This window comes from Salmo salar, chromosome ssa01 (assembly GCF_905237065.1).
Source record: "Salmo salar chromosome ssa01, Ssal_v3.1, whole genome shotgun sequence".
Lineage (NCBI taxonomy): Eukaryota > Metazoa > Chordata > Actinopteri > Salmoniformes > Salmonidae > Salmo > Salmo salar.
In genome coordinates, this window is record NC_059442.1 from 8030598 (window position 1) to 8058022 (window position 27425).

At 45.7% G+C, this 27425-nt stretch overlaps 2 protein-coding genes across 5 annotated transcripts in view; one reads left to right on the plus strand and one right to left on the minus strand.

Annotated features, from left to right (window-relative positions):
• Positions 1 to 3513: 3513 nt before the first annotated feature.
• Positions 3514 to 27060, minus strand: LOC106604723 (fibronectin type III domain-containing protein 4). 2 transcript variants are annotated; one of them, XM_045711676.1, is made up of 8 exons: positions 26478 to 27060; positions 26209 to 26372; positions 21750 to 21865; positions 16016 to 16117; positions 5490 to 5589; positions 5263 to 5352; positions 4245 to 4408; positions 3514 to 4162 (listed from the first exon to the last, which is right to left on the minus strand). In XM_045711676.1, exons 2-8 carry the CDS (start codon positions 26285 to 26287, stop codon positions 4049 to 4051), a joined length of 765 nt encoding a protein of 254 aa, XP_045567632.1. In that variant the 5' UTR covers positions 26288 to 26372; positions 26478 to 27060; the 3' UTR covers positions 3514 to 4048. The 2 variants fall into 2 exon arrangements, with proteins under 2 accessions (XP_045567632.1, XP_045567678.1); XM_045711722.1 differs by having other exon boundaries at positions 4093 to 4170; positions 26478 to 27056.
• A 250-nt stretch (positions 27061 to 27310) lies between these two features.
• Positions 27311 to 27425, plus strand: part of gckr (glucokinase (hexokinase 4) regulator) — a 23030-nt gene continuing 22915 nt past the window's right edge. For 2 of the 3 annotated variants that reach the window (XM_045711813.1, XM_045711854.1), the window contains exon 1: positions 27317 to 27425. This exon is cut by the window's right edge and continues 134 nt beyond it. In XM_045711813.1, coding sequence (XP_045567769.1) covers positions 27341 to 27425 — 85 coding nt within the window. In that variant the 5' untranslated portion in view covers positions 27317 to 27340. The other variant, XM_045711894.1, reaches the window with a different exon arrangement.

Sequence of the window (27425 nt, forward strand, 5' to 3'; positions counted from 1 at the left end):
CATTTTCAGTAAAAGTACGTTGATTACTCATATCTGCTGTCCTGCGCCTGACTCTCTACACCAGCCACACATAGGACCCTTTACAAGCCTTATGTACCTGGACTTGGTGCTCCGGTACTGCTTGCCGTGTGATAGCAGAGAGAACAGTCTAGGGTGACTGGAGTCTTTGGTATTGAGGTCCTGGATGGCAGGAAGTTTGGCCCCAGTAACCAATTAGACTAGCCCTAGTTGTCAATATAAAACATGATTTATCAGTTTGTTTGTTTACCCACAGTTCCTAGCTAGAGCTAGACAAACGTTAATGTCAGTGACTTTTGAATTTTATCAACATTTGTCTTTATCTTGTGGCTACAATCAAATACTTTTTTTACACAGGAGTGGTTGGTGTTGGAGGAGTTAAACCTATGACCAGTGTCTGTGCTATCAAGATGAGGGGGTTTATCTTGATGGCAACGGGAAAGTGAAGGAATTCATCCCAGTCTGCTGTTCCCAACCATGGCTAACAACAAAGAGACAGTGTTATAGTCTTACTGTGTCTGTGTGTCTGTGTTGACACTATCCCTGTGTGTTGACACTATTCCTGTGTGTTTTTCTCTGGGCCGGAGCTAAGGAGGATGCCAGGATCCGTAGTCGAGGAGGATGCCAGGATCCGTAGTCGAGGAGGATGCCAGGATCCGTAGCCGAGAAGGATGCCAGGATCCGTAGCCGAGGAGGATGCCAGGATCCGTAGCCGAGGAGGATGCCAGGATCCGTAGCCGAGGAGGATTTTCTTTTTGATTGAACCTTTTATTTAACTAGGCAAGTCAGTTAAGAACAAATTCTTATTTACTATGACGGCCTATCCTGGCCAAACCCGGACGACCCTGGGCCAATTGTGCGCCGCCCTATGAGACTCCCAATCACGGCCGGGAGCCATAGTCAGTGAAGCTAACTTAGCTAAACTGATTACAGAGATGAAAAAGTGAGGGCTTCCCTATTCCTTTGTAATTATATAGTATTTTTTTTACCATTACCACAAATGTCAGATTTCCCTCAAATCACTACAAGTAAGGTCAACCAAAGTCCTCAATCACCACAAGTAAGGTCAACCAAAGTTTGCGCTCTGTGTTCTGTCCCCTCCTCTGTCTCTCGTCTTCTGCTGTTCTTTCAGGTATGGATAAGAGAACAGCAGATAAGATGTACGCTGATATGTCATGATGATGACCATGACATCATGATGATGTCATACGCTGGCAGTGTAACAATGTCCTGGGAATAACGTAAGAGTATCACAGTAACCTAATGATAATGTGTTCTAACAGTTTATGACAAGTATTTAGCCTGGCTAAACAATGTTTGGAATAAATAACCCAGGTCGTATGAGACAAAAATACCCCAATCGTTTTAGATTTATTCATGGTTTATGAACTATGTTTTAACATAAGGAGATGTCAACACACGTGTAGCTGTGTATTATACAGTTCTAGTAACTATTCACATTTTAACATATACTATATTTCAATTGTTGATTCTGTATCTACAGACTATCTACATACTGTAAAATATAATTATATAAGAACACGTTCTGTTAGTTCGGGGCCTGGTAACCCTGGTAACCCTGGAGTGAACATGTACTGCAGGGTTTAGTTCCAACCTCTACTAATCACCTTACCTACTGAGCTAATTGATCACTATCAGTGATTGGCTAAATTCCCCAGGCCTAATAAAAATGCAAATCAAAAAGCCTGAAGCATATGCAGCGCTCCAGGACCAGGGTTGCCAGGACCAGGGTTACCAGGACCAGGGTTGCCAGGACCAGGGTTGCCCGGACCAGGGTTGCCCGGACCAGGGTTGCCCGGACCAGGGTTGCCCGGACCAGGGTTGCCAGGACCAGGGTTGCCAGGACCAGGGTTGCCAGGACCAAGGATGCCTAGCCCTGCATTAGTTAGTCATCTACATGTCTGGGGGTGACTTTACACAGGTAATGTCCACAGTTTAACAGTGTCTCTACAACGGTACAGGGCATTCGCCTGTTAGTTAGGTAGCGCAGGATGTATGTCTGTTGTTAGTTATAATGTCTCTATACAGCAGGATGTCTGTCTGTTGTTAGTTATAATGTCTCTATACAGCAGGATGTCTGTCTGTTGTTAGTTATAATGTCTCTATACAGCAGGATGTCTGTCTGTTGTTAGTTATAATGTCTCTATACAGCAGGATGTCTGTCTGTTGTTAGTTATATTACAGAGGATGTCTGTCTGTTGTTAGTTATAATGTCTCTATACAGCAGGATGTCTGTCTGTTGTTAGTTATAATGTCTCTATACAGCAGGGTCTGTGTGTCTGTTAGGGTATGTGTGTCTGTTGTTCGGGTCTGTGCGTCAGTTATTAGGGTCTTAGTGTCTGTTGCTAGGGTATGTGTGTCTGTTGCTAGGGTATGTGTGTCTGTTGCTAGGGTATGTGTGGCTGTTGCTAGGGTATGCGTGTCCGTTGTTAGGGTCTGCGTGTCAGTTGTTAGGGTCTGCGTGTCAGTTGTTAGGGTCTGCGTTTCCGTTGTTACGGTATGCATGTCTGTTGTTCGGGTCTGTGCATCTGTTGTTAGGGTCTTGGTGTCTGTTGTTAGGGTCTGTATGTCTGTTGTTAGAGTCTGTGTGTCTGTTGTTAGGGTCTGTATGTCTGTTGTTCGGGTCTGTGCATCTGTTGTTCGGGTCTGTGCGTCTGTTGTTAGGGTTTGTGTGTCTATTGTTAGGGTCTGTGCGTCTGTTGTTAGGGTCTGTATGTCTGTTGTTAGGGTCTGTATGTCTGTTGTTAGGGTCTGTATGTCTGTTGTTAGGGTCTGTATGTCTGTTGTTAGGGTCTGTATGTCTGTTGTTAGGGTCAGTATGTCTGTTGTTAGGGTCTGTATGTCTGTTGTTAGGGTCTGTATGTCTGTTGTTAGAGTCTGTGTGTCTGTTGTTAGGGTCTGTGTGTCTATTGTTAGGGTCTGTATGTCTGTTGTTAGGGTCTGTATGTCTGTTGTTAGGGTCTGTATGTCTGTTGTTAGGGTCTGTATGTCTGTTGTTAGGGTCTGTATGTCTGTTGTTAGGGTCTGTATGTCTGTTGTTAGGGTCTGTATGTCTGTTGTTAGGGTCTGTATGTCTGTTGTTAGGGTCTGTATGTCTGTTGTTAGAGTCTGTGTGTCTGTTGTTAGGGTCTGTATGTCTGTTGTTCGGGTCTGTGCATCTGTTGTTAGGGTCTGTGCATCTGTTGTTAGGGTCTGTGCATCTGTTGTTAGGGTCTGTATGTCTGTTGTTAGGGTCTGTATGTCTGTTGTTAGAGTCTGTGTGTCTGTTGTTAGGGTCTGTGCATCTGTTCTTAGGGTCTGTATGTCTGTTGTTAGGGTCTGTATGTCTGTTGTTAGAGTCTGTATGTCTGTTGTTAGGGTCTGTATGTCTGTTGTTAGGGTCTGTATGTCTGTTGTTAGGGTCTGTATGTCTGTTGTTAGGGTCTATATGTCTGTTGCTAGGGTCTGTATGTCTGTTGTTAGGGTCTGTATGTCTGTTGTTAGGGTCTGTATGTCTGTTGTTAGAGTCTGTGTGTCTGTTGTTAGGGTCTTAAGAGTTTGGTATATGGTGGTATTGCTGTGACAATATCAAGATTCCCTTTGTCAAATACTCAGTTCTGAATGGTAGAGGGATGGTTTCAGCCACTGAACTGAAAAAGGGAACTGGGCTCTTGATCGGACATGTACTCAAGTCATCTAAGACACTTACTGTACAGTTGTGTCACTTCCTTTATGCTTGTGTCACTTCCTTTATGCTTGTGTCACTTCCTTTAGACTTGTGTCACTTCCTGATGTCACACTCTGATGGAGGAGGAGAGGAGAAGGACCTGTCACAGTCTGATGATGGAGGAGGAAGAGGAGGAGCTCCTGTCACAGTCTGATGATGGAGGAGGAAGAGGAGGAGCTCGTGTCACACTCTGATGATGGAAGAGGAAGAGGAGGAGATCCTGTCACACTCTGATGATGGAAGAGGAAGAGGAGGAGATCCTGTCACACTCTGATGATGGAAGAGGAAGAGGAGGAGATCCTGTCACACTCTGATGATGGAAGAGGAAGAGGAGGAGATCCTGTCACACTGTGATGATGGAAGAGGAAGAGGAGGAGATCCTGTCACACTCTGATGATGGAAGAGGAAGAGGAGGTCCTGTGGAACTGACAGAGAGAAGAGATGAGTTCTACACTGATGACACAAACACATCCTTGTAGATGAAAACTTTGTTTATCACCTTGCTGCCTTGCACCCCCCCGTTGTAGTAGAGTGGCGTGCTCTGAGCTGAGACGCTGGTGCTGTAGTAAGATGGTTCGGTCCGAACAGAGGGGCGTTTGGGTTTGTCCTTGTAGTCATTGTCCTTGATGATGTCGTACTGACGACAGAACAGAGCTATTACCGCTGGAGAGGAGACAGAGGACAGGGGGTTGAAGACAGAGCAGAGAGGAGACAGAGGACAGGGGGTTGAAGACAGAACAGAGAGGAGACAGGGGACAGGGGGTTGAAGACAGAGCAGAGAGGAGACAGAGGACAGGGGGTTGAAGACAGAACAGAGAGGAGACAGAGGACAGGGGGTTGAAGACAGAACAGAGAGGAGACAGAGGACAGGGGGTTGAAGACAGAACAGAGAGGAGACAGAGGACAGGGGGTTGAAGACAGAGCAGAGAGGAGACAGAGGACAGGGGGTTGAAGACAGAACAGAGAGGAGACAGGGGGTTGAAGACAAAACAGAGAGGAGACAGAGGACAGGGGGTTGAAGACAGAACAGAGAGGAGACAGAGGACGGGGAGTTGAAGACAGAACAGAGAGGAGACAGGGGACAGGGGGTTGAAGACAGAACAGAGAGGAGACAGAGGACAGGGGGTTGAAGACAGAACAGAGAGGAGACAGAGGACAGGGGGTTGAAGACAGAACAGAGAGGAGACAGAGGACGGGGGGTTGAAGACAGAACAGAGAGGAGACAGGGGACAGGGGGTTGAAGACAGAACAGAGAGGAGACAGAGGACAGGGGGTTGAAGACAGAACAGAGAGGAGACAGAGGACAGGGGGTTGAAGACAGAACAGAGAGGAGACAGAGGACAGGGGGTTGAAGACAGAGCAGAGAGGAGACAGAGGACGGGGGGGGGGTTTGTAACAATAGATATATAATATAATAGTGTGTAATAATGTTTTATCTAATTCTGTGTTTGTAACACACACACACACACACACACACACACACACACACACACACAGAGAGAGAGAGAGAGACCAACCTGCCCAGAGTAGCAGTACAGTGGTGACGATGAGTAGTTCTCCAGTCTGCAGGTTAGGGGTCAGATCCATCCCTTCCATGGTCGGGTCATCTAGGGTAGAGGGGGAAAAGTTACTGTTTGTGTATGCATGCACGTGTGTGTGCGTCCATGTGTGTGTGTGTGTCCATGCATGTGCATGCACGTGTGTGTGTGTATGCATGTGTGTGTGCGTCCATGTGTGTGTCTACCGTCTATGCTTCCTATAGGGTAGTGATCAGTCTTCTCCAGGGTCCTGAAGTGGACAGTGTGACTAGGCTGGCTGTCTCCCTGAAGCCCTATGGACTGGACCTAAGAGATATAAAACACAAATCAGACCTGCAAACCCCTCACGTGTTGAATGCAGGAATGAAGGAGAGCTCGGTTTGTTTTTTGAAAAGTCTCTGAAAAAGTGTTCTATTGAAAAAGTTTGGTTACTAGCTACCTTTTTATATTTGGATCCCATTATGTGGTTAGCATCAGGTGCTGGGACCGCTACTATCTGTCCAGGGATACTGCTGACCAAGAGTCTAAAGAGCTGATGGGCATAGCAGCTAGCCTAGCTGCTAACTAGCTATTAAGATAGCAAGGTTTCCTTGACTGCTTGAACACAGCCTGCGCCGCGGTTAGCCCTTGTGGCTATCTAAGTCCCTGCTGTTTGTTGTTGTTTAGATTCTCTGGCAACAGCTCTGGTGAATATTCCTGCAGTCAGCATGCCAATTGCACGCTTCCTCAAAACTTCCTCAAAACTTGAGACATCAGTGTTGTGTAACAAAACGGCACCATTTGTCACGTCCTGACCAGTAGAGGGTGTAGTTACATTACATTTACATTTAAGTCATTTAGCAGACGCTCTTATCCAGAGCGACTTACAAAATGGTGCATTCACCTTATGATATCCAGTGGAACAACCACTTTACAATAGTGCATCTAAATCTTTTAAGGGGGGGGGTTAGAAGGATTACTTTATCCTATCCTAGGTATTCCTTAAAGAGGTGGGGTTTCAGGTGTCTCCGGAAGGTGGTGATTGACTCCGCTGTCCTGGCGTCGTGAGGGAGCTTGTTCCACCATTGGGGTGCCAGAGCAGCGAACAGTTTTGACTGGGCTGAGCGGGAACTGTGCTTCCTCAGAGGTAGGGGGGCCAGCAGGCCAGTGGTGGATGAACGCAGTGCCCTTGTTTGGGTGTAGGGCCTGATCAGAGCCTGAAGGTATGGAGGTGCCGTTCCCTTCACAGCTCCGTAGGCAATCACCATGGTCTTGTAGCAGATGCGAGCTTCAACTGGAAGCCAGTGGAGAGATTTCGGAGGATCAGGGTGACGTGAGAGAACTTGGGAAGGTTGAACACCAGACGGGCTGCGGCGTTCTGGATGAGTTGTAGGGGTTTAATGGCACAGGCAGGGAGCCCAGCCAACAGCGAGTTGCAGTAATCCAGACGGGAGATGACAAGTGCCTGGATTAGGACCTGCGCCGCTTCCTGTGTGAGGCAGGGTCGTACTCTGCAAATGTTGTAGAGCATGAACCTACAGGATCGGGTCACCGCCTTGATGTTAGTGGAGAACGACAGGGTGTTGTCCAGGATCACGCCAAGGTTCTTAGCACTCTGGGAGGAGGACACAAGGGAGTTGTCAACCGTGATGGCGAGATCATGGAACGGGCAGTCCTTCCACGGGAGGAAGAGCAGCTCCGTCTTGCCGAGGTTCAGCTTGAGCTGGTGATCCGTCATCCACACTGATATGTCTGACAGACATGCAGAGATGCGATTCGCCGCCTGGTTATCAGAAGGGGGAAAGGAGAAGATTAATTGTGTGTCGTCTGCATAGCAATGATAGGAGAGACCATGTGAGGATATGACAGAGCCAAGTGACTTGGTGTATAGCGAGAATAGGAGAGGGCCTAGAACAGAGCCCTGGGGGACACCAGTGGTGAGAGCGCATGGTGCGGAGACAGATTCTCGCCACGCCACCTGGTAGGAGCGACCTGTCAGGTAGGACGCAATCCAAGCGCGGGCCGCGCCAGAGATGTCCAACTCGGAGAGGGTGGAGAGGAGGATCTGATGGTTCACAGTATCAAAGGCAGCAGATAGGTCTAGAAGGATGAGAGCAGAGGAGAGAGAGTTAGCTTTAGCAGTGCGGAGAGCCTCCGTGACACAGAGAAGAGCAGTCTCAGTTGAATGCCCAGTCTTGAAACCTGACTGATTAGGATCAAGAAGGTCATTCTGAGAGAGATAGCAGGAGAGCTGGCCAAGGACGGCACGTTCAAGAGTTTTGGAGAGAAAAGAAAGAAGGGATACTGGTCTGTAGTTGTTGACATCGGAGGGATCGAGTGTAGGTTTTTTTCAGAAGGGGTGCAACTCTCGCTCTCTTGAAGACGGAAGGGACGTAGCCAGCGGTCAAGGATGAGTTGATGAGCGAGGTGAGGAAGGGGAGAAGGTCTCCGGAAATGGTCTGGAGAAGAGAGGAGGGGATAGGGTCAAGTGGGCAGGTTGTTGGGCGGCCGGCCGTCACAAGACGCGAGATTTCATCTGGAGAGAGAGGGGAGAAAGAGGTCAAAGCACAGGGTAGGGCAGTGTGAGCAGGACCAGCGGTGTCGTTTGACTTAGCAAACGAGGATCGGATATCGTCAACCTTCTTTTCAAAATGGTTGACGAAGTCATCCGCAGAGAGGGAGGAGGGGGGAGGGGGAGGAGGATTCAGGAGGGAGGAGAAGGTAGCAAAGAGCTTCCTAGGGTTAGAGGCAGATGCTTGGAATTTAGAGTGGTAGAAAGTGGCTTTAGCAGCAGAGACAGAAGAGGAGAATGTAGAGAGGAGTGAGTGAAAGGATGCCAGGTCCGCAGGGAGGCGAGTTTTCCTCCATTTCCGCTCGGCTCCCCGGAGCCTTGTTCTGTGAGCTCGTAGTGAGTCGTCGAGCCACGGAGCAGGAGGGGAGGACCGAGCCGGCCTGGAGGATAGGGGACAGAGAAAATCAAAGGATGCAGAAAGGGAGGAGAGGAGGGTTAAGGAGGCAAAAACAGGAGATAGGTTGGAGAAGGTTTGAGCAGAGGGAAGAGATGATAGGATGGAAGAGGAGAGAGTAGCGGGAGAGAGAGAGCGAAGGTTGGGACGGCGCAATACCATCCGAGTAGGGGCAGAGTGAGAAGTGTTGGATGAGAGCAAGAGGGAAAAGGATACAAGGTAGTGGTCGGAGATTTGGAGGGGAGTTGCAATGAGATTAGTGGAAGAACAGCATCTAGTAAAGATGAGGTCAAGCGTATTGCCTGCCTTGTGAGTAGGGGGGGAAGGTGAGAGGGTGAGGTCAAAAGAGGAGAGGAGTGGAAAGAAGGAGGCAGAGAGGAATGAGTCAAAGGTAGACGTGGGGAGGTTAAAGTCACCCAGAACTGTGAGAGGTGAGCCATCCTCAGGAAAGGAACTTATCAAGGCGTCAAGCTCATTGATGAACTCTCCAAGGGAACCTGGAGGGCGATAAATGATAAGGATGTTAAGCTTGAAAGGGCTGGTAACTGTGACAGCATGGAATTCAAATGAGGAGATAGACAGATGGGTCAGGGGAGAAAGAGAGAATGTCCACTTGGGAGAGATGAGGATTCCAGTGCCACCACCCCGCTGGCTCGATGCTCTAGGGGTATGCGAGAACACGTGGGCAGACGAAGAGAGAGCAGTAGGAGTAGCAGTGTTATCTGTGGTAATCCATGTTTCCGTCAGCGCCAGGAAGTCTAGGGACTGGAGGGTAGCATAGGCTGAGATGAACTCAGCCTTGTTGGCTGCAGACCGGCAGTTCCAGAGGCTGCCGGAGACCTGGAACTCCACGTGGGTCGTGCGCTGGGACCACCAGGTTAGAGTGGCAGCGGCCACGCGGTGTGAAGCGTTTGTATGGCCTGTGCAGAGAGGAGAGAACAGGGATAGACAGACACATAGTTGACAAGCTACAGAAGTGTTGTTTCTTGTATTATTGTCTCCTGTGTCTTTAGAGAACTGTTTCACTTTGATATCCTTTTTCTTCTGTCCTGATTTTCTCTTTCTTTTCTTCTGTTAACTAGATATTCTTTGTTGTTCTTCGTTAGCTAGCTAGCTTCTTCCAAAAGAGTCCCTAGCAACTGCTTAGCAACTGGTAAACAATTCAGCTTGCTAAGATAACTACAATTTTATGAAAAATAGTTATTTTTCAAAAGCCTATCTTCTTTGTTTGTTGCTTGTTTTTTCTCCTATTCAGTCTTGCAGTTTTCTTTTGCTTTTTTCCGATGTACTTCACTCTAAAAACCATGTAAATTTCAATATTTGTAGGAGCTCATTTTTCAGCTGCTGCTGCTCAAATTGGAGTTCCGGAACCAGTTGGGTCAGGACGTGGCAGAAGGGAGGGTGTGTTTTTATTGTGTCATTGATTTTGGCCGTGTGACTTCCAATCAGGCACAGCTGTAGAGAGTTGTGGTTGATTGGGAGTCACACATAAGTTGCCTACGTTTCCTTTGTGTTTCGTGGGTAATTGTTCTTGTCACTGTGGTTGCACCTGACAGGACTGTGTTGGCTGTCAGTCTTGTTGTTTTGTAAAATGCATAGTGTTCGTTGAATTAAATATGACGAACCCTAACTCCACCGCATTTTGGTCCACTTCTTCCTCAGTCAGCCGTTACAGAATTACCCACCAAACCCGGACCAAGCGGCGGAATAGGAAGGAGCAGCAGGAGTACAGCGTTATGGACCAATGGACTTGGGAACAAATCCTGGACGGAGAAGGACCATGGACTCAGGCTGGGGATTATCACCTCCCGCAGTGAGAGATTGAAGCGGCGAGAGCGGAGAGGCGCTATTACGAGGAGAGAGAGCGCAACGAGCGCGAGAGGCAGCCCCAATAATTTTTTTGGGGGTGCACACGGGACCGTCGGTGGAGCTGAGGTCGGAACCAGAGCCAGTCGGGATGACATTGGAGGTGAGCGAGGGGTACGAGGCAGAGACTGTGACGGGGTTAATGGGGAAATTAATAGAGAGAGAGATGAGAGAGCTGCTAGTGTGGTGCATAAAGTACGGCATTCGCCTTAATGAGCGTGTCGTGGGAATGATGTCACCTGAGGCAGCTCTCCATACTCGTCCTGAGGTGCGTGCTGGTTGTCTGGTAAAGACTGTGCCTGCGCCCAGAAACAGGCCTCCTGCATGTCTTCCCAGCCCTGCACGTCCTGTGCCTACGCATCCTGGTCAAGCCCGTGCCTCCTCCATGGACCAGTCCTCCAGTGGGTCTCCCTATCCTGGTCAAGCCCGTGTCTCCTCCACGGACCAGTCCTCCAGTGGGTCTCCCTATCCTGGTCAAGCCCGTGCCTCCTCCACGGACCAGTCCTCCAGTGGGTCTCCCTATCCTGGTCAAGCCCGTGTCTCCTCCACGGACCAGTCCTCCAGTGGGTCTCTCCACCCTGGTCCCTCCTGTGCCACCTCCTCAAACCAGGCCTCCGTTATGTCTCCCCAGCCTGGTGAATCCTGAGCCGGAGCTGCCAGAGTGGCCAGACTGCACGGAGCTGCCAGAGTGGCCAGACTGCCCGGAGCTGCCAGAGTGGCCAGACTGCCCGGAGCTGCCAGAGTGGCCAGACTGCCCGGAGCTGCCAGACTGCCCCTCCTGTCCTCCGGCCCAGCCCGAGTGGCCCTCCTGTCCTCCGGCCCAGCCCGAGTGGCCCGCCTGTCCTCCGGCCCAGCCCGAGTGGTCCGTCTGCCAGGGTCAGCCCGAGTGGCCCGTCTGCCCAGCGCAGCTATCGGCGCCACCGAAGTGGGCGACGCCGAAGGTGGAGCGAGGTCCACGTCCTGCACCTGAGCCGCCTCCAGGATAGGTGGGTTGGGGAGGGAGGGTGTAGCACAGTGCCGTCATTGACGGCAGCCACCCTCCCTCCCTTCCCTCCCTTTTTTTTTTTTTTTAGGGGATTCTTTTTTTGGTTTGTCTTTTTTTGTCTTTTTTTTCTGTGTTTTGTGTAGGTGCATTTCGGGGTATGCACCTTTGAGGGGGGGGTACTGTCACGTCCTGACCAGTAGAGGGTGTAGTTGGGTCAGGATGTGGCAGAAGGGAGTGTGTGTTTTTATTGTGTCATTGATTTTGGCCGTGTGACTTCCAATCAGGCACAGCTGTAGAGGGTTGTGGTTGATTGGGAGTCACACATAAGTTGCCTACGTTTCCTTTGTGTTTCGTGGGTAATTGTTCTTGTCACTGTGGTTGCACCTGACAGGACTGTGTTGGCTGTCAGTCTTGTTGTTTTGTAAAATGCATAGTGTTCGTTTAATTAAATATGACGAACCCTAACTCCGCCGCATTTTGGTCCACTTCTTCCTCAGACAGCCGTTACACCATTATAGAGTGCCATTTTATTTTCCCCAGCACAAGGTGCACCTGTGTAATGATCATCCTATTTAATCAGCTTCTTGATATGCCACACCTGTCAGGTGGAGGGATCATCTTGGCAAAAGAGAAGTGCTCACTAACAGGGATGTAAACACATTTGTGCACAACATTTGAGAGAAATAAGCTTTTTGTGTGTGGAACATTTCTGTGATCTTTTATTTCAGCTCATGAAACATGGGACCAACACTTTACATGTTGTGTTTATATTTTTGTTCAGTGTAATATTGAGTTGCACCCCATTTTTGTCCTCAGAACAGCCTCAATTCATCGGGGTATGGACTCTACAAGGTGTCGAAAGTGTTCCACAGGGACGCTGGCCCATGTTGACTCCAATGCTTCCAGTAGTTGTGTTAAGTTGGCCATTCTTGATAAACACAAGAAACTGTTGTGTGAAAAACCCAGCAGCGTTGCAGTTCTTGACACACTCAAACCAGTGCGCCTGGCACATACCATACCTTGTTTAAAGGCACTTACATCTTGCCCAATTCACCCTCTGAATGGCACACGTACACAATCCATGTCTCAGTTGTCTCAAGGCTTAATCCTTCTTTAACCTGTCTCCTCCCCTTCATCTACACTGATTGAAGTGGATTTAACAGGTGACATCAATAAAGGATCATAGCTTTCACCTGGATTCACCTGCTCAGTCTATGTCATGGAAATAGCAAGTCTTCCTAATGTTTTGTACACTCAGTTTACATATTTCATTGAAGTTGACAGGTAATTTATAACAAAACCTTTCGATATTGCATTTCAATGAATTTTTCACTAGCGTGTAAAACCTCAGAAGATTGAACAGTGAACCATCATATTTTTATATAAAATATCTAATAATGAAAGAGAAGGATTGTTGTTTTGAATTTGGTCATGTCAGTGTAGGAGAGGTGGAACAACTATTGTAATCTATCAATAATGATAAGCCACCAGGTATAGACAACGTCGATGGGAAACTATTGAGAATGGTAGCAGACTGTATCGCCACCCTTATTTTTTAAGTCTAAAGAAGTGTGTGTCCACAGGCGTGGAAGGAAGCTAAAGCAATTCCACTGCCGGAAAATAGTAAATCACCCTTTGCTGGCTCTAACAGCCCACCATTCAGTTTGCTGCCTGTTCTTAGTAAACTGATGGAGATGGTCGTGTTCGACCAAATACAATGCTATTTTTTCAGAGAACAAGTTAACTACTGACTTTCAGCATGCGTATAGAGAAGGACACTCAACGTGTACTGCACCGACTCAGATGACTCATTATTGGTTAAAATAAATGGATTATAAGACGATAGTTGGAGCTGTATGGTTAGATTTCAGCACAGCCTTTGATATTTTGATCCGAAATTGTTATTGAAGAAACTCAATTGCTAGGGCTTTACATCACCTGCCATCACATGGTTGGAGAGTTATTTATCCAAAGAGAACCCAGGAAGTGTTCTTCCATGGAAGATTCTCCAACATCAGCTATGTACATTAGCTCAGGGTAGATGTCTATTTTTACAACTGCTCATTGGTCGAAAGCTAGAATGACTATGTACAGTATGCAGAGGATTCCACACTCTACATGTCAGCACCCAAAGCCAGTGAGCTCAATAAAATACTTCATAAGAAGTTACAGTCGGTATCAGAATGGGTGATTAATAATAAACTGGTTTTAAATACATCTAGACCTAAAAGACGTAAACCTCAATTGGAGTTGTGTATAAAGGGTTTGATCGTTGAGGAAGTTAAACTCCTTGGTATAACATTAGATGGTGAATTATCATGGTTAAGTCATATTGACTAAGTTGTTGTGAAGATGGGGAGAGGTATGTCTATTATAAAAATATGTTCAGTGTTTTTTTTTTTTACACAAAGATCAACTGTACTAGTGGTTCAGGCTCTGGTCTTGTCCCATCTTGATTACTGTCTGGTAATATGGGCAGATGCAGCAAAGAAAGACCTAGCAAATCTGCAGCTAGTTCAAAACAGAGCAGCACACCTTGTCCTTAACTGCACATAAAGAACTAACATCAACTACATGCATGCCAGCTGTTCCTGGTTGACGGTGGACAAGAGATTGACTGCTTCTCTTCTAGTTTTTATGAGAAATATTACTCTGACGAAAATTACAGATTGTCTGCATAATCAAATACCACACAGCTCAGACACCCATACATACCCCACAAGACATTCCACCAGGGGTCTGTTTAAACTACTAGCACACAGCTCAGACACCCATACATACCCCCACAAGACATTCCACCAGGGGTCTGTTTAAACTACTAGCACACAGCTCAGACACCCATACATACCCCCACAAGACATTCCACCAGGGGTCTGTTTAAACTACTAGCACACAGCTCAGACACCCATACATACCCCCACAAGACATTCCACCAGGGGTCTCTTCACAGTTCCTACAGTGCATTCGGAAAATATTCAGACCACTTGACGTTTTTAACATTTTGTTATGTTACAGCCTTATTCTAAAATGTATTCAATAGTATTTTTCCCTCATCAATCTACACACAATAACCCATAGTGACAAAGCAAAAGCATATTTTTTTTATATATTTGCAAATGTATATATATTTTTTTTATATACATTTACATAAGTATCCAGACCCTTTACTCAGTACTTTGTTGAAGCACCTTTGGCAGCGATTACAGCATCAAGTCTTCTTGGGTATGACGCTAGAAGCTTGGCACACCTGTATTTAGGGAGTTTCTCCCATTCTTCTCTGCAGATCCTCTCAAGCTCTGTCAGGTTGGATGGGGAGTGTTGCTGCACAGCTATTTTCAGGTCTCTCCACAGATGTTAGATCCGGTTCAAATCCGGGCTCTGACTGGGCCACTCAAGGACATTCAGAGACTTGCAAAAAATGTCTAAAAACCTGTTTTTGTTTTGGGGTATTTGTGTAGATTGATTAGAAAAAATTATCTAATTAATCAATTTTAGAATAAAGCTGTAATGTAACAAAATGTGGAAAAAGTGAAGGGGTCTGAATACTTTCCGAAACGAATTCACGGCAATGCACAGTTTTATACATATCCATGATCCATCTCCAGTTACTCAAACAAAATGACCTTTAAAAAAACAGATTAAAACAACAACTCATGGAATGGCTGGGACTGTGAGGGCACACACACACACACACACACACACACACACACACACACACACACACACACACACACACACACACACACACACACACACACACACACACACACACACACACACACACACACACACACACACACACACACTCTTTATTTAATGGGTCCTTGTCTATCAGTATATCGATGTTTTGTTACTTGTCATGTTTTGTGTTTTTGTAGACCTCAGAGAAGAGTAGCTGCTGCTTCTACAAAATAAACAAATGACCTTTAACCCCTGACCTCTAAACTAGGGCTGGGCGATATATCGTATTTTAAGGTATACCAGAATGGATTTTTACAATACCGTCTAAATTATGTTGATGCAGTACACTCTTAGAGAAAAGGATCCCCAAAGGGTTCTCCAGCTGTCCCCATAGGATAACCCTTTTTGGTTCCAGGTAGAACCCTTTTTGGTTCCTGGTAGAACTCTTCTGAGTTTCATGCAGAACCCTCTGTGGAAAGGGTTCTAAATGGAACCCAAAAGGGTTCTACCTGGAATCAAAAAGGGTTCTACCTGGAACCAAAAAGGGTTCTTCAGAGGGTTCTCCTATGGGGACAGCCGAAGAACCCTTTTGGATTCTAGAAAGCAAGTTTTGTTCTACAAATTGTACTAATTACTGTCAGTTTTGTCCAAGTTTGGATGACAATAAAACCATCAGAATGGAGAAAGCCATTAAATCCACTTAGGATTCATATGTTGCCATCCTAGGGTCATACCGTCCAGCCCTACTCTAACCCCTGACCCCTGACCTCTACCTCTAACCCCTGACCTCTACCTCTAACCCCTGACCTCTACCCCCTGACCTCTACCTCTACCCCTGACCTCTACCTCTAACCCCTGACCTCTAACCCCTGATCTCTAACCCCTGACCTCTAACCCCTGACCTCTACCTCTAACCCCTGACCTCTACCTCTAACCCCTGACCCCTGACCTCTACCTCTAACCCCTGACCTCTACCTCTAACCCCTGACCTCTACCCCCTGACCTCTAACCCCTGACCTCTACCTCTAACCCCTGACCTCTAACCCCTGACCTCTACCTATAACCCCTGACCTCTACCTCTAACCCCTGACCCCTACCCCCTGACCTCTACCCCCTGACCCCTGACCTCTACCCCCTGACCTCTACCTCTACCCCCTGACCCCTAACCCCTGACCTCTACCTCTACCCCCTGACCCCTAACCCCTGATCTCTACCTCTAACCCCTGACCCCTAACCCCTGACCTCTAACCTGTACCTGTACGCTGTAGTGTGTGTCTTCATCCAGGTCCCACAACACACACGCTCGACTTGACGAGTTCACCTCCCGAATGGAGCGCTGCATCAGCCCGTCCTGCCTCTACACACACACACACACACACACACACACACACACACACACACACACACACACACACACACACACACACACACACACACACACATACACATACACACATACAGTACCAGTCAAAAGTGTGGAAACACCTACTCATTCAAGGGTTTTTCTTTATTTTTTACTATTTTCTACATTGTAGAATAATAGTGAAGACATCAAAACTTATAAATTAACACATATGGAATCATGTAGTAGCCACCCTTTGCCTTGATGACAGCTTTGCACACTCTTGGCATTCTCTGAACCAGCTTCATGAGGTAGTCACCTGAAATGCATTTCAATTAACAGGTGTGCCTTGTTAAAAGTGAATTTGTGGAATTTATATCCTTCTTAATGCGTTTGAGCCAATCAGTTGTGTTGTGACAAGGTAGGGGTGGTATACAGAAGATAACCCTATTTGGTAAAAGACCAAGTCCATATTATGGCAAAAACAGCTCAAATAAGCGAAGAGAAACGACAGTCCGTCATTACATGAAAGGTCAGTCAATACATAAAATGTGAAGAACTTTGAAAGTTTCTTCAAGTGCAGTCGCAAAAACCATCAAACGCTATGATGAAACTGGCTCTCATGAGGACCGCCACAGGAAAAGAAGACCCAGAGTTACCTCTGTTGCAGAGGATAAGTTCATTAGAGCCTCAGAAATTGCAGCCCAAATAAATGCTTCACAGAGTTCAGGTAACAGATCTCAACATCAGCTGTTCAGAGGAGACTGCGTGAATCAGGCATTCATGGTTAAATTTATGCAAAGAAATCACTCCTAAAGGACACCAATAATAAGAAGAGACTTGCTTGGGCCAAGAAACACGAGCAATGGACATTAGACCGTTGGAAATTTGTGCTTTGGTCTGAAGTTCAAATTGATGTATTTGTGAGGCGCAGTGTGTATGAACAGATGATCTCTGCATGTGTATATCCCAGCATAAAGCATGGAGGAAAAGCTGTTATGGTGTGGGGGTGCTTTTCTGGTGACACTGTCCATGATTTGTTTCGAATTCAAGGCACACTTAACCTGTTATGGCTAGGGGGCAGTATTTTCACGGCTGGATAAAAAACGTACCCGATTTAATCTGGTTACTACTCCTGCCCAGTAACTAGAATATGCATATAATTATTGGCTTTGGATAGAAAACACCCTAAAGTTTCTAAAACTGTTTGAATGGTGTCTGTAAGTATAACAGAACTCATATGGCAGGCAAAAACCTGAGAAGATTTCATGCAGGAAGTGGCCTGTCTGACAAGGTGTCGTTCTTCTTGTCTCTGTTTATTGAAGAGTGAGGATCTAAGCTGTCCCGTGACACTTCCTACGACTGCCATAGGCTCTCAGAAGGCGGCAAAACGCTGAATCGTGGCTTTGCAGGCTCTGGCTGAAACAAAGTAGCGTGTTTGGGTAGTGGCTGGTTACAGTACTGTGAGACTCAGGCTCGTGCCCGCGTCGACCGAAAGCTTTGTTTTCTTTCCTCTGTTTAGCTAAATGGACATTCCCGGTCGGAATATTATTGCTTTTTTACGAGAAATATGGCATAAAAATGGATTTTAAACAGCGGTTGACATGCTTCGAGGTACGGTAATGGAATATTTAGATTTTTTTTGTCACGAATTGCGGTATGCGCGCGACCCTTCTTTACCATTCGGATAGTGTCTGGGATGCACGAACAAAATGCCGCTATTCGGATATAACGATGGATTATTTTGGACCAAACCAACATTTGTTATTGAAGTAGCAGTCCTGGGAGTGCATTCTGACGAAGACAACAAAAGGTAATCAAACTTTTATAATAGTAAATCTGATATTGGTGAGTGCTAAACTTGCCGGGTGTCTAAATGGCTAGCCCGTGATGCCTGGGCTATGTACTTAGAATATTGCAAAATGTGCTTTCACCAAAAAGCTATTTTAAAATCGGACATATCGAGTGCATAGAGGAGTTCTGTATCTATAATTCTTAAAATAATTGTTATGCTTTTTGTGAATGTTTATCGTGAGTAATTTAGTAAATTGTTAGCAGATTCCCCGGAAGTTTGCGGGGGGTATGCTAGTTCTGAACGTCACATGCTAATGTAAAAAGCTGTTTTTTGATATAAATATGAACTTGATTGAACAAAACATGCATGTATTGTATAACATAATGTCCTAGGTGTGTCATCTGATGAAGATCATCAAAGGTTAGTGCTACATTTAGCTGTCTTCTGGGTTTTTGTGACATTATATGCTAGCTTGAAAAATGGGTGTCTGATTATTTCTGGCTTGGTACTCTGCTGACATAATCTAATGTTTTGCTTTCGCTGTAAAGCCTTTTTGAAATCGGACAGTGTGGTTAGATAAAGGAGAGTCTTGTCTTTAAAATGCTGTGAAATAGTCATATGTTTGAAAAATTGAAGTTTTTGTATTTTTGAGGAATTTGTAATTCGCGCCACGCCTATCATTGGATATTGGAGCAGATGTTCCGCTAGCGGAACGTCTAGATGTAAGAGGTTAACCAGCATGGCTACCACAGCATTCTGCAGCGATACGCCATCCCATCTGGTTTGGGCTTAGTGGGACTATCATTTGTTTTTCAACAAGACAATGACCCAACACACCTTCAGGCAGTGTAAGGGCTATTTCACCAAGAAGGAGAGTGATGGAATGCTGCATCAGATGAACTGGCCTCCACAAACCTCAACCAAATTGAGATGGTTTGGAATGTGTCGGACCGCAGAGTGAAAGAAAAGCAGCCAACAAGTGCTCAGCATATGTGGGAACTCCTTCACGATTGTTGGAAAAGCATTCCAGGTGAAGCTGGTTGAGAGAATGCCAAGCGTGTGCAAAGCTGTCATCAAGGCAAATGGTGGCAATTTGAAGAATCTCAAATATAAAATATATTTTGTTTTGTTTAACACTTTTTTTGATACTGTCACAAAGCTAACTAAAAACCAGCATTCCCCAAGAGAGGATGGCTTTCACTTCAGCAGTGATAAATTAATGAACTTCTTTGAGGAAAAGATCATGATCATTAGAAATCAAATGACGGACTCCTCTTTAAATCTGTGTATTCCTCCAAAGTTCAGTTGTCCTGAGTCTGCACAACTCCCAGGACCTAAGATCAAGCGAGACATTCAAGGTTTTAGTACTATATCTCTTGACACATTGATGAAAATAATCATAGCCTCAAAACCTTCAAGCTGCATACTGGACCCAATTCCAACTAAACTACTGAAAGAGCTGCTTCCTGTGCTTGGCCCTCCTATGTTGAACATAATAAACGGCTGTCTATCCACCAGACGTGTACCAAACTCACTAAAAGTGGCAGTAATAAAGCCTCTCTTGAAAAAGCCAAACCTTGACCCAGAAAAAAATAAAAAATATCGGCCTATATCGAATCTCCCATTCCTCTCAAACATTTTTGAAAAAGTTGTTGTGCAGCAACTCACTGCCTTTCTGAAGACAAACAATGTATACGAAACGCTTCAGTCTGGTTTTAGACCCCATCATAGCACTGAGACTGCACTGTGGATGGTTTGTCCTCTGACAAATCAACTGTAAATGTTGGTGTTCCTCAAGGCTCCATTTTAGGACCACTATTGTTTTCTCTATATATTTTACCTCTTGGTGATGTTATTCGGGAAAATAATGTTAACTTTCACTGCTATGCAGATGACACACAGCTGTACATTTCGATGAAACATGGTGAAGCCCCAAAATTTCCCTCCCTGGAAGCCTGTGTTTCAGACTTAAGGAAGTGGATGGCGGCAAATGTTCTACTTTTAAACTCGGACAAAACAGAGATGCTTGTTCTAGGTCCCAAGAAACAAAGAGATCTTCTGTTGAATCTGACAATTAATCTTGATGCTTGTACAGTCATCTCAAATAAAACTGTGAAGGACCTCTGCGTTTCTCTGGACCCCGATCTCTCTTTTGATGAACATATCAAGAGTGTTTCAAGGACAGCTTTTTTCCATCTATGTAACATTGCAAAAATCTGAAACCTTCTGTCTAAAAATGATGCAGAAAAATATATCCATGCTTTTGTCAGTTCTAGGTTAGACTACTGCAGTGCTCTACTTTTCGGATAAAGCACTAGATACATTTCAAGCATTACATGGGCTTGCTCCTACCTATCTTTCCGATTTGGTCCTGCCATACATACCTACACGTACGCTACGGTCACAAGACACAGGCCTCCTTACTGTCCCTAAAGTTTCTAAGCAAACAGCTGGAGGCAGGGCTTTCTCCTATAGAGCTCCATTTCTATGGATTGGTCTGCCTATCCATGTGAGAGACGCAGACTCGGTCTCAACCTTTAGTAGGTCCTATGATTGAGTGTAGTTTGGCCCAGGAGTGTGAAGGTGAATGGAAAGGCACTGGAGCAACAAACCGCCCTTGCTGTCTCTGCCTGGCCTGTTCCCCTCTCTCCACTGGGATTCTCTGCCTCTAACCCTATTACAGGGGCTGAGTCACTGGCTTACTGGTGCTCTTCCGTGCCGTCCCTAGGAGGGGTGCGTCACTTGAGTGGGTTGAGTCACTGACGTGATCTTCCTGTCCCACCTTGGGTTGTGCCGTGGCGGAGATCTTTGTGGGCTATACTCGGCCTTGTCTCAGGATTGTAAGTTGGTGGTTGAAGATATCCCTCTAGTGGCTGTGCTTTGGCAAAGTGGGTGGGGTTATATCCTGCCTGTTTGGACCTGTCCGGGGGTATCGTTGGACGGGGCCACAGTGTCTCCCGACCCCTCCTGTCTCAGCCTCCAGTATTTATGCTGCAGTAGTTTATGTGTCGGGGGGCTAGAGTCAGTCTGTTATATCTGGAGTATTTATCCTGTCTTATCCAGTGTCCTGTGTGAATGTAAGTATGCTCTCTCTAATTCTCTCTCTTTCTCTCTTTTTCTCTCTTTCTTTCTCTCTTTCTCTCTTTCTTTCTTTCTCTCTCTCGGAGGACCTGAGCCCTAGGCCCATACTCAGGACTAACTGGCCCGATGACTCCTTGCTGTCCCCTGTTCATCTGGCCATGCTGCTGCTCCAGTCTCAACTGTTCTGCCTGCGGCTATGGAACTCTGACCTGTTCACCGGACGTGCTACCTGTCCCAGACCTGCTGTTTTCAACTCTCTAGAGACAGCAGGAGTGGTAGAGATACTCTGAATGATCGTCTATGAAAAGCCAACTGACATTTACTCCTGTGGTGCTGACCTGTTGCACCCTTGACAACCACTGTGATTATTATTATTTCACCCTGCTGGTCATCTATGAACATTTGAACATCTTAGCCATGTTCTGTTATAATCTCCAATCAGCACAGCCAGAAGAGGACTGGCCACCCCTCATAGCCTGGTTCCTCTATAGGTCTCTTCCTAGGTTCCTGCCTTTCTAGGGAGTTTTTCGTAGCCACTGTGCTTCTACACCTGCATTGCTTGCTGTTTGGGGTTTTAGGCTGGGTTTCTGTATAACACTTTGTGACATCGGCTGATGTAAGAAGGGCTTTATAAATACATTTGATTGATTGGTTACTACATGATTCCATATGTGTTATTTCATAGTTTTGATGTCTTCATTATTATTCTACAATTTAGAAAATAGTCAAAATAAAGAAACATCTTTATATATTTCCCGTATTATCTCCTACCTGTTGTGAGATGACGTATCCAATGACAGTGTCTCCCTGTGGTACACTCCAGGTGATGATGGCGGAGTCTGATCTCAGCTGGCTTACCGATACATTAACTGGAGCCACCGGCACTCCTGTTATAACACAGAAATAACTTACATATTAATCACGTTTTACCACGGCATTGTTGAATACTCATTTCTGATTGGCTTGAAGGGCATTCTAGAGTGTGCATAATTACATTAAAACATCCCAGGTCTAATGTCTCTCCTGACCAATCACAAAGCAGGAACCATCAGGACTTCCTGAATATTCAACAGTCTGGTATGACATTCTGTAGGCTCGGCCCTAATATTCGTCCACTCTGTCACCTCCGGCCAAATGGCAGGTAGCCTAGTGGTTAGAGCGTTGGGCCAGTAAACAAAAGGTTGCTGGATCGAGTCCCCGATCTGACAAGGTCAAAATCTGTAGTTCTACCCCTGAACAAGGCAGTTAACCCACTGTTCCTAGGCTGTCATTGTAAATAAGAATTTGTTCTTAACTGACTTGCCTAGGTAAAGGTTCAATTTAAAAAAACGTCAAATGGCACAAGACAATGCCTAAGGGTCAGTATGTCCTTCCCCCTCTGAGGGGCCACAATGTCTCTGTTACAGTATCCAGAGGACTGACTACTGAATGTGACAGAATAATACTATAGTATCCATGTTGGGCATCTATCTGAAACGTGTTCACTGAGGATAACTCTGATGCTATCTCTATGGATGGATGATCTCCGTGGTAACTGTTCACTGAGCATAACTCTGATCCTATCTCTATGGATGGATGATCTCCGTGGTAACTGTTCACTGAGGATAACTCTGATCCTATCTCTATGGATGGATGATCTCCGTGGTAACTGTTCACTGAGGATAACTCTGATACTATCTCTACGGATGGATGATCTCCGTGGTAACTGTTCACTGAGGATAACTCTGATGCCATCTCTACGGATGGATGATCTCCGTGGTAACTGTTCACTGAGGATAACTCTGATGCTATCTCTACGGATGGATGATCTCCGTGGTAACTGTTCACTGAGGATAACTCTGATGCTATCTCTACGGATGGATGATCTCCGTGGTAACTGTTCACTGAGGATAACTCTGATGCTATCTCTACGGATGGATGATCTCCGTGGTAACTGTTCACTGAGGATAACTCTGATGCTATCTCTATGGATGGATGATCTCCGTAGTAACTTGTGTCTGCACAGAGTGAACTCTGAATTACTCTGTAACGTCTTTTTTGTTGTTGTGTGTGTGTGTGTGTGTGTGTGTGTGTGTGTGTGTGTGTGTGTGTGTGTGTGTGTTATTTACAAGCCTTTAGATGCTGTGACACCCTGTGAAGGTTGGGCCCGAGTGTTTAGGTTAGTGTAACCTTGGTATTGTTGGATTGGTCAGGCAGAACCTTTTTCTGGTTCCGGATAGAACTGGGCGGCAGGTAGCCTAGCAGTTAAGAGCATTGGGCCTGTAACCCGAAATGTCGCAAGGCACTTAAACCCTAATTGCTCCTGAAAGTCGCTCTGGATAATAGCATAATGTCAAAAATGTTATTGGTTTTGGGTTGAGAAGGTTACACCTTCAGATGGTATAAATGGAATTAAATGCCTTTGGAGGAAGGTTGAATGATCAATTCTCATTTCCTAGGCTTCTATGCCCCATGCCTAGTAAGCATCACTTTGCTCATGGTTTTTCCTGTAAGTTAACCTGAGGAGCTACAGTATATGACTAGAAGTATGCTTTGTTAATGTCAGTATTGCCTTGTAACTTAAGCTTTATGCCTTGCATGTGAATCCTTTCATTTGACAAAGTTATTAAATCGTTTAATTCTCAACACTATTCCTCAATCTTAGTCAGCCAAACGCATAATACTTGATTGTACATGGTTTTACTAGAATGTTAAATGGAGTCAGATATTCAGTTTAATAGACTTTGAGCATATGAATTGCTTAGTCTTACTATGGGTTGCATGTGAGTAAATATTACCCCACTACTTTCCCTCCTGTCCTCAGAAATAGATGATTAATCATAAAACGTCACATACAGTGAAAGACTGGAAGAATGAGGATGAGGGATGGAGAGAGATAGAGAGAGAGAGAGAGAGAGAGAGAGAGAGACAGAGAGACAGAGAGAGAGAGAGAGAGAGAGAGAGACAGAGAGAGAGAGAGAGAGAAAGAGAGAGAGAGACAGAGAGAGAGCGAGAGAGGGAGAGAGAGAGAGAGAGAGAGAGAGAGAGAGAGAGAGAGAGAGTGATTGCATGTGTCAGAGTATATCACTGTCCTGTTAACAGAAGCATTATCCATGAACACGTAAGCATGCTCACACACACACACACACACACACACACACACACACACACACACACACACACACACACACACACACACACACACACACACACACACACACACACACACACACACTCATACACGGTACTAATTTCCTCTGTTGGGGGATGATCCAGTGATTCCAGTTATTTATTAACAGAAGAGATCCATCTAATCAATAACATTGGTCACATCACTGATCAATAAATATGTCTCATACTGTTCTCTCCTTTCCTCCTCTCCCCTCTCCTCTCCTCCCCTCCCCTCACTCCTCTCCTCCTCTTCTCCTCTACTCTCCCCTCCCTTCGTTAATCTTGAGAAAAAAAACATTTATTTAAGAACTGGAAATCCACCAATCCTCCATCGTTAACACAATGGGAAGGTCAGATGTTTTAGTATCTAAAAATTGAAAGTGTGTGGGCGACGGAGAGAAACAAAATGGTGCAGTTTGAGGCCTTGTGGCGGAGAGTGATGCAGGCGCTGGTGATGGGGGTGTGAGCAGGTGCATCTGGACGGGGGTGATGTTATTGATGTTTGTGTGCCTCTGTACGTTGTCGTTTGTATGTGTATGTTTTATATTGTTAATCAGAGAGAGAGAGGTTTGGACGGAGGTATGAAGTGTGTGTGTGCATTGTGTGTGTGTGTGTGTGTGTGTGTGTGTGTGTGTGTGTGTGTGTGTGTGTGTGTGTGTGTGTGTGTGTGTGTGTTCCACTGACAGTTAAATAGTTAAATATGGGGAGAAACAACAATACACAGAAAATCAGTAAACAACAGCAACAACAGCGACAACAGCGTAAACACACACACTGCTGCCGTAGGTCGTCTAACAGGGTGTCACCTTCCTGCACGGTGATGTATGGGTCAGGTCAATCACCAGTTAATAATGGCCATGTGATCGACAGAGACAGACTAATCTACCGAATGCATCCACTGGTCACTATGAAGGGTGCACTGTGTGTGTGTGTGTGTGTGTGTGTGTGTGTGTGTGTGTGTGTGTGTGTGTGTGTGTGTGTGTGTGTGTGTGTGTGTGTGTGTGTGTGTGTGTATCCATGTAGGTCCTAACATACTATGTAAATGTTAAATACTCAGGAGTCAAGGTATCACATTACATAATCACTGTCCCTGTAATCAGTCACATTACCAGCTAAAATATTTTAATCCCATTACAGATACTTTTGGAAAAACTAGATGATTACTTCTTGGATTACATTTAAAATTCTCCCTCTCTCTCTCTCGTTCTCTCTCTTTCTCTCTCTCGTTCTCTCGTTCTCTCTTTCTCTCTCTCTCGTTCTCTCTCTCATTTTGACACCATTCTGTTTTCAATTCAGCTTTGAAAAAAGGTGCGAGTTTAAGTTTGTTCTACCTGAGTGAGTCTGACCACCAATCAGAGACCACTCTGATGACACACCAAATGATGACCACCAATCAGAGACCACTACGATGAAACACCAAATGATGACCACCAATCAGAGACCACTATGATGAAACACCAAATGATGACCACCAATCAGAGACCACTATGATGACACACCAAATGATGACCACCAATCAGAGACCACTCTGATGACACACCAAATGATGACCACCAATCAGAGACCACTACGATGAAACACCAAATGATGACCACCAATCAGAGACCACTACGATGAAACACCAAATGACGACCACCAATCAGAGACCACTATGATGAAACACCAAATGATGACCACTAATCAGAGACCACTATGTTGACACACCAAATGCTTTGATGGATCCTTTTCGTTTTCTTCTAATCTCTATTAAGGGGAAAGTAATCAAAAAGTAAAAGTAATCAGATTACCTGAGTTTGGATAATCAGATTACATTTAGAAAGTAATTTATCAAACCTTGTAAATACTGAACCACACACACACACACACACACACACACACACACACACACACACACACACACACACACACACACACACACACACACACACACACACACACACACACACACACACACACACACACACACACACACAGCACCAGCACCAGCATGACAAAGAGTGAAGACCTTGAGAAAGGTGAATGTACCCAGACAGTCAGTTACCAACACTAGGGGTTGTTTAACTACAGTGAGGATACTTACTCGCTGCCACCATCAGTGTGTTCCAGGTGGTCAGCAAGAGGGTAGCGAGGCTCAATGAGACAGCAACATCAGCAGGCATGTTCCCCCCCTCTCTCTCTCTCTCTCTCCTCCTCCTTCGCCACTAGATCACATTGCAAACAATTCCCTCACCCACAGCTGTTGATCTTTTTGAAAGAAAAAATAAATAACATCAGTGTGATTGGTTTTCCTGGAGGGGAAAAACGTTGCTGTTACGGGAATGTCGGTCCACCCGCACTTGAAGGACTCACGGTTATGAATCGATTCCGGTCAGTGGTCCGCTATGGACAACAGCACAGCTCGATATCCGACGGTGAATGATGTTGACATCCGTGATGTTGCTTCTAAGCCGATTGAAACAGCTGTTGCTATTCTTTGAGAGAATGTAAATGGAAGGAAAAGAGGAGAGTGGGAAGAGAGAGGAGGAGAGACACAGAGACAGCTGTTGCTCCCGTTGGGCGTTTCAGAGCCACAGCCAGCGCCCACTAGCCGTACACGTTCACCAGTTCACAGACAGAAAGGAGGGGAGAGGTAAAAGGGATAAAGAAGAGGAAGGGAGGAGGAGGAGATGTCTTGTCGTCTGTCTCCAGGGTTCGGCAGTTTACCGTTCAGCCTGCATAGCACGAGAGGATCCGGGGCATCCTACTAAACAGCGTGTTCTTCCACGAGTCCCAGGAGACACGCTGGCACGCGAATATTTCTTTAATCTACTGTTGTTGAATCTTGCACACACAACGGTAAATCTCTCTCTCTCACTCTCTCTCATAAATCAGACCTGATTCCTCTGCAGAGAGTGAGCAGGCGTGTGGATGATGGACCCAGAGCCATATATAAATATATCTATATGGTTTTGGTGATGGCCTATTTTATCAGATCACATGAGAAAAATATAATATATTAATCATTGACGTGTGTGCATGCGTGTGCTTGTGTGTGTGTGTGTGTGTGTGTGCGTGTGTGTGCGTGCGTGCGTGTGTGTGTGTGTGTGTGTGTGTGTGCGTGCGTGCGTGCGTGTGTGTGTGTGTGTGTGTGTAAACTTGTCTCAGACTGTTTGATATCTGCATGTCTCAAAGGTCACTTAGTGGAGAGAGAGAGAGACCTTTGTCCATGGCTTATGTTTAGCGTTGCTGTGTGTGTGAGAGCAGAGAGAGGGAGAGAGAGAGAGAGAGAGAGAGAGAGAGAGAGAGAGAGAACAAAAG

Bases quoted from the DNA above. Each gene is read 5' to 3' on its own strand.
- LOC106604723 (XM_045711676.1), bottom strand. From the start codon at position 26,287: ATGCCTGCTGATGTTGCTGTCTCATTGAGCCTCGCTACCCTCTTGCTG. The intron at 5,590-16,015 runs GTACAGGTTAGA...TATATCTCTTAG, and splicing joins ACACACACTACAGCGTACAG to GTCCAGTCCATAGGGCTTCA. The intron at 5,353-5,489 runs GTAGACACACAC...CCTCTACCCTAG, and splicing joins CCCTATAGGAAGCATAGACG to ATGACCCGACCATGGAAGGG.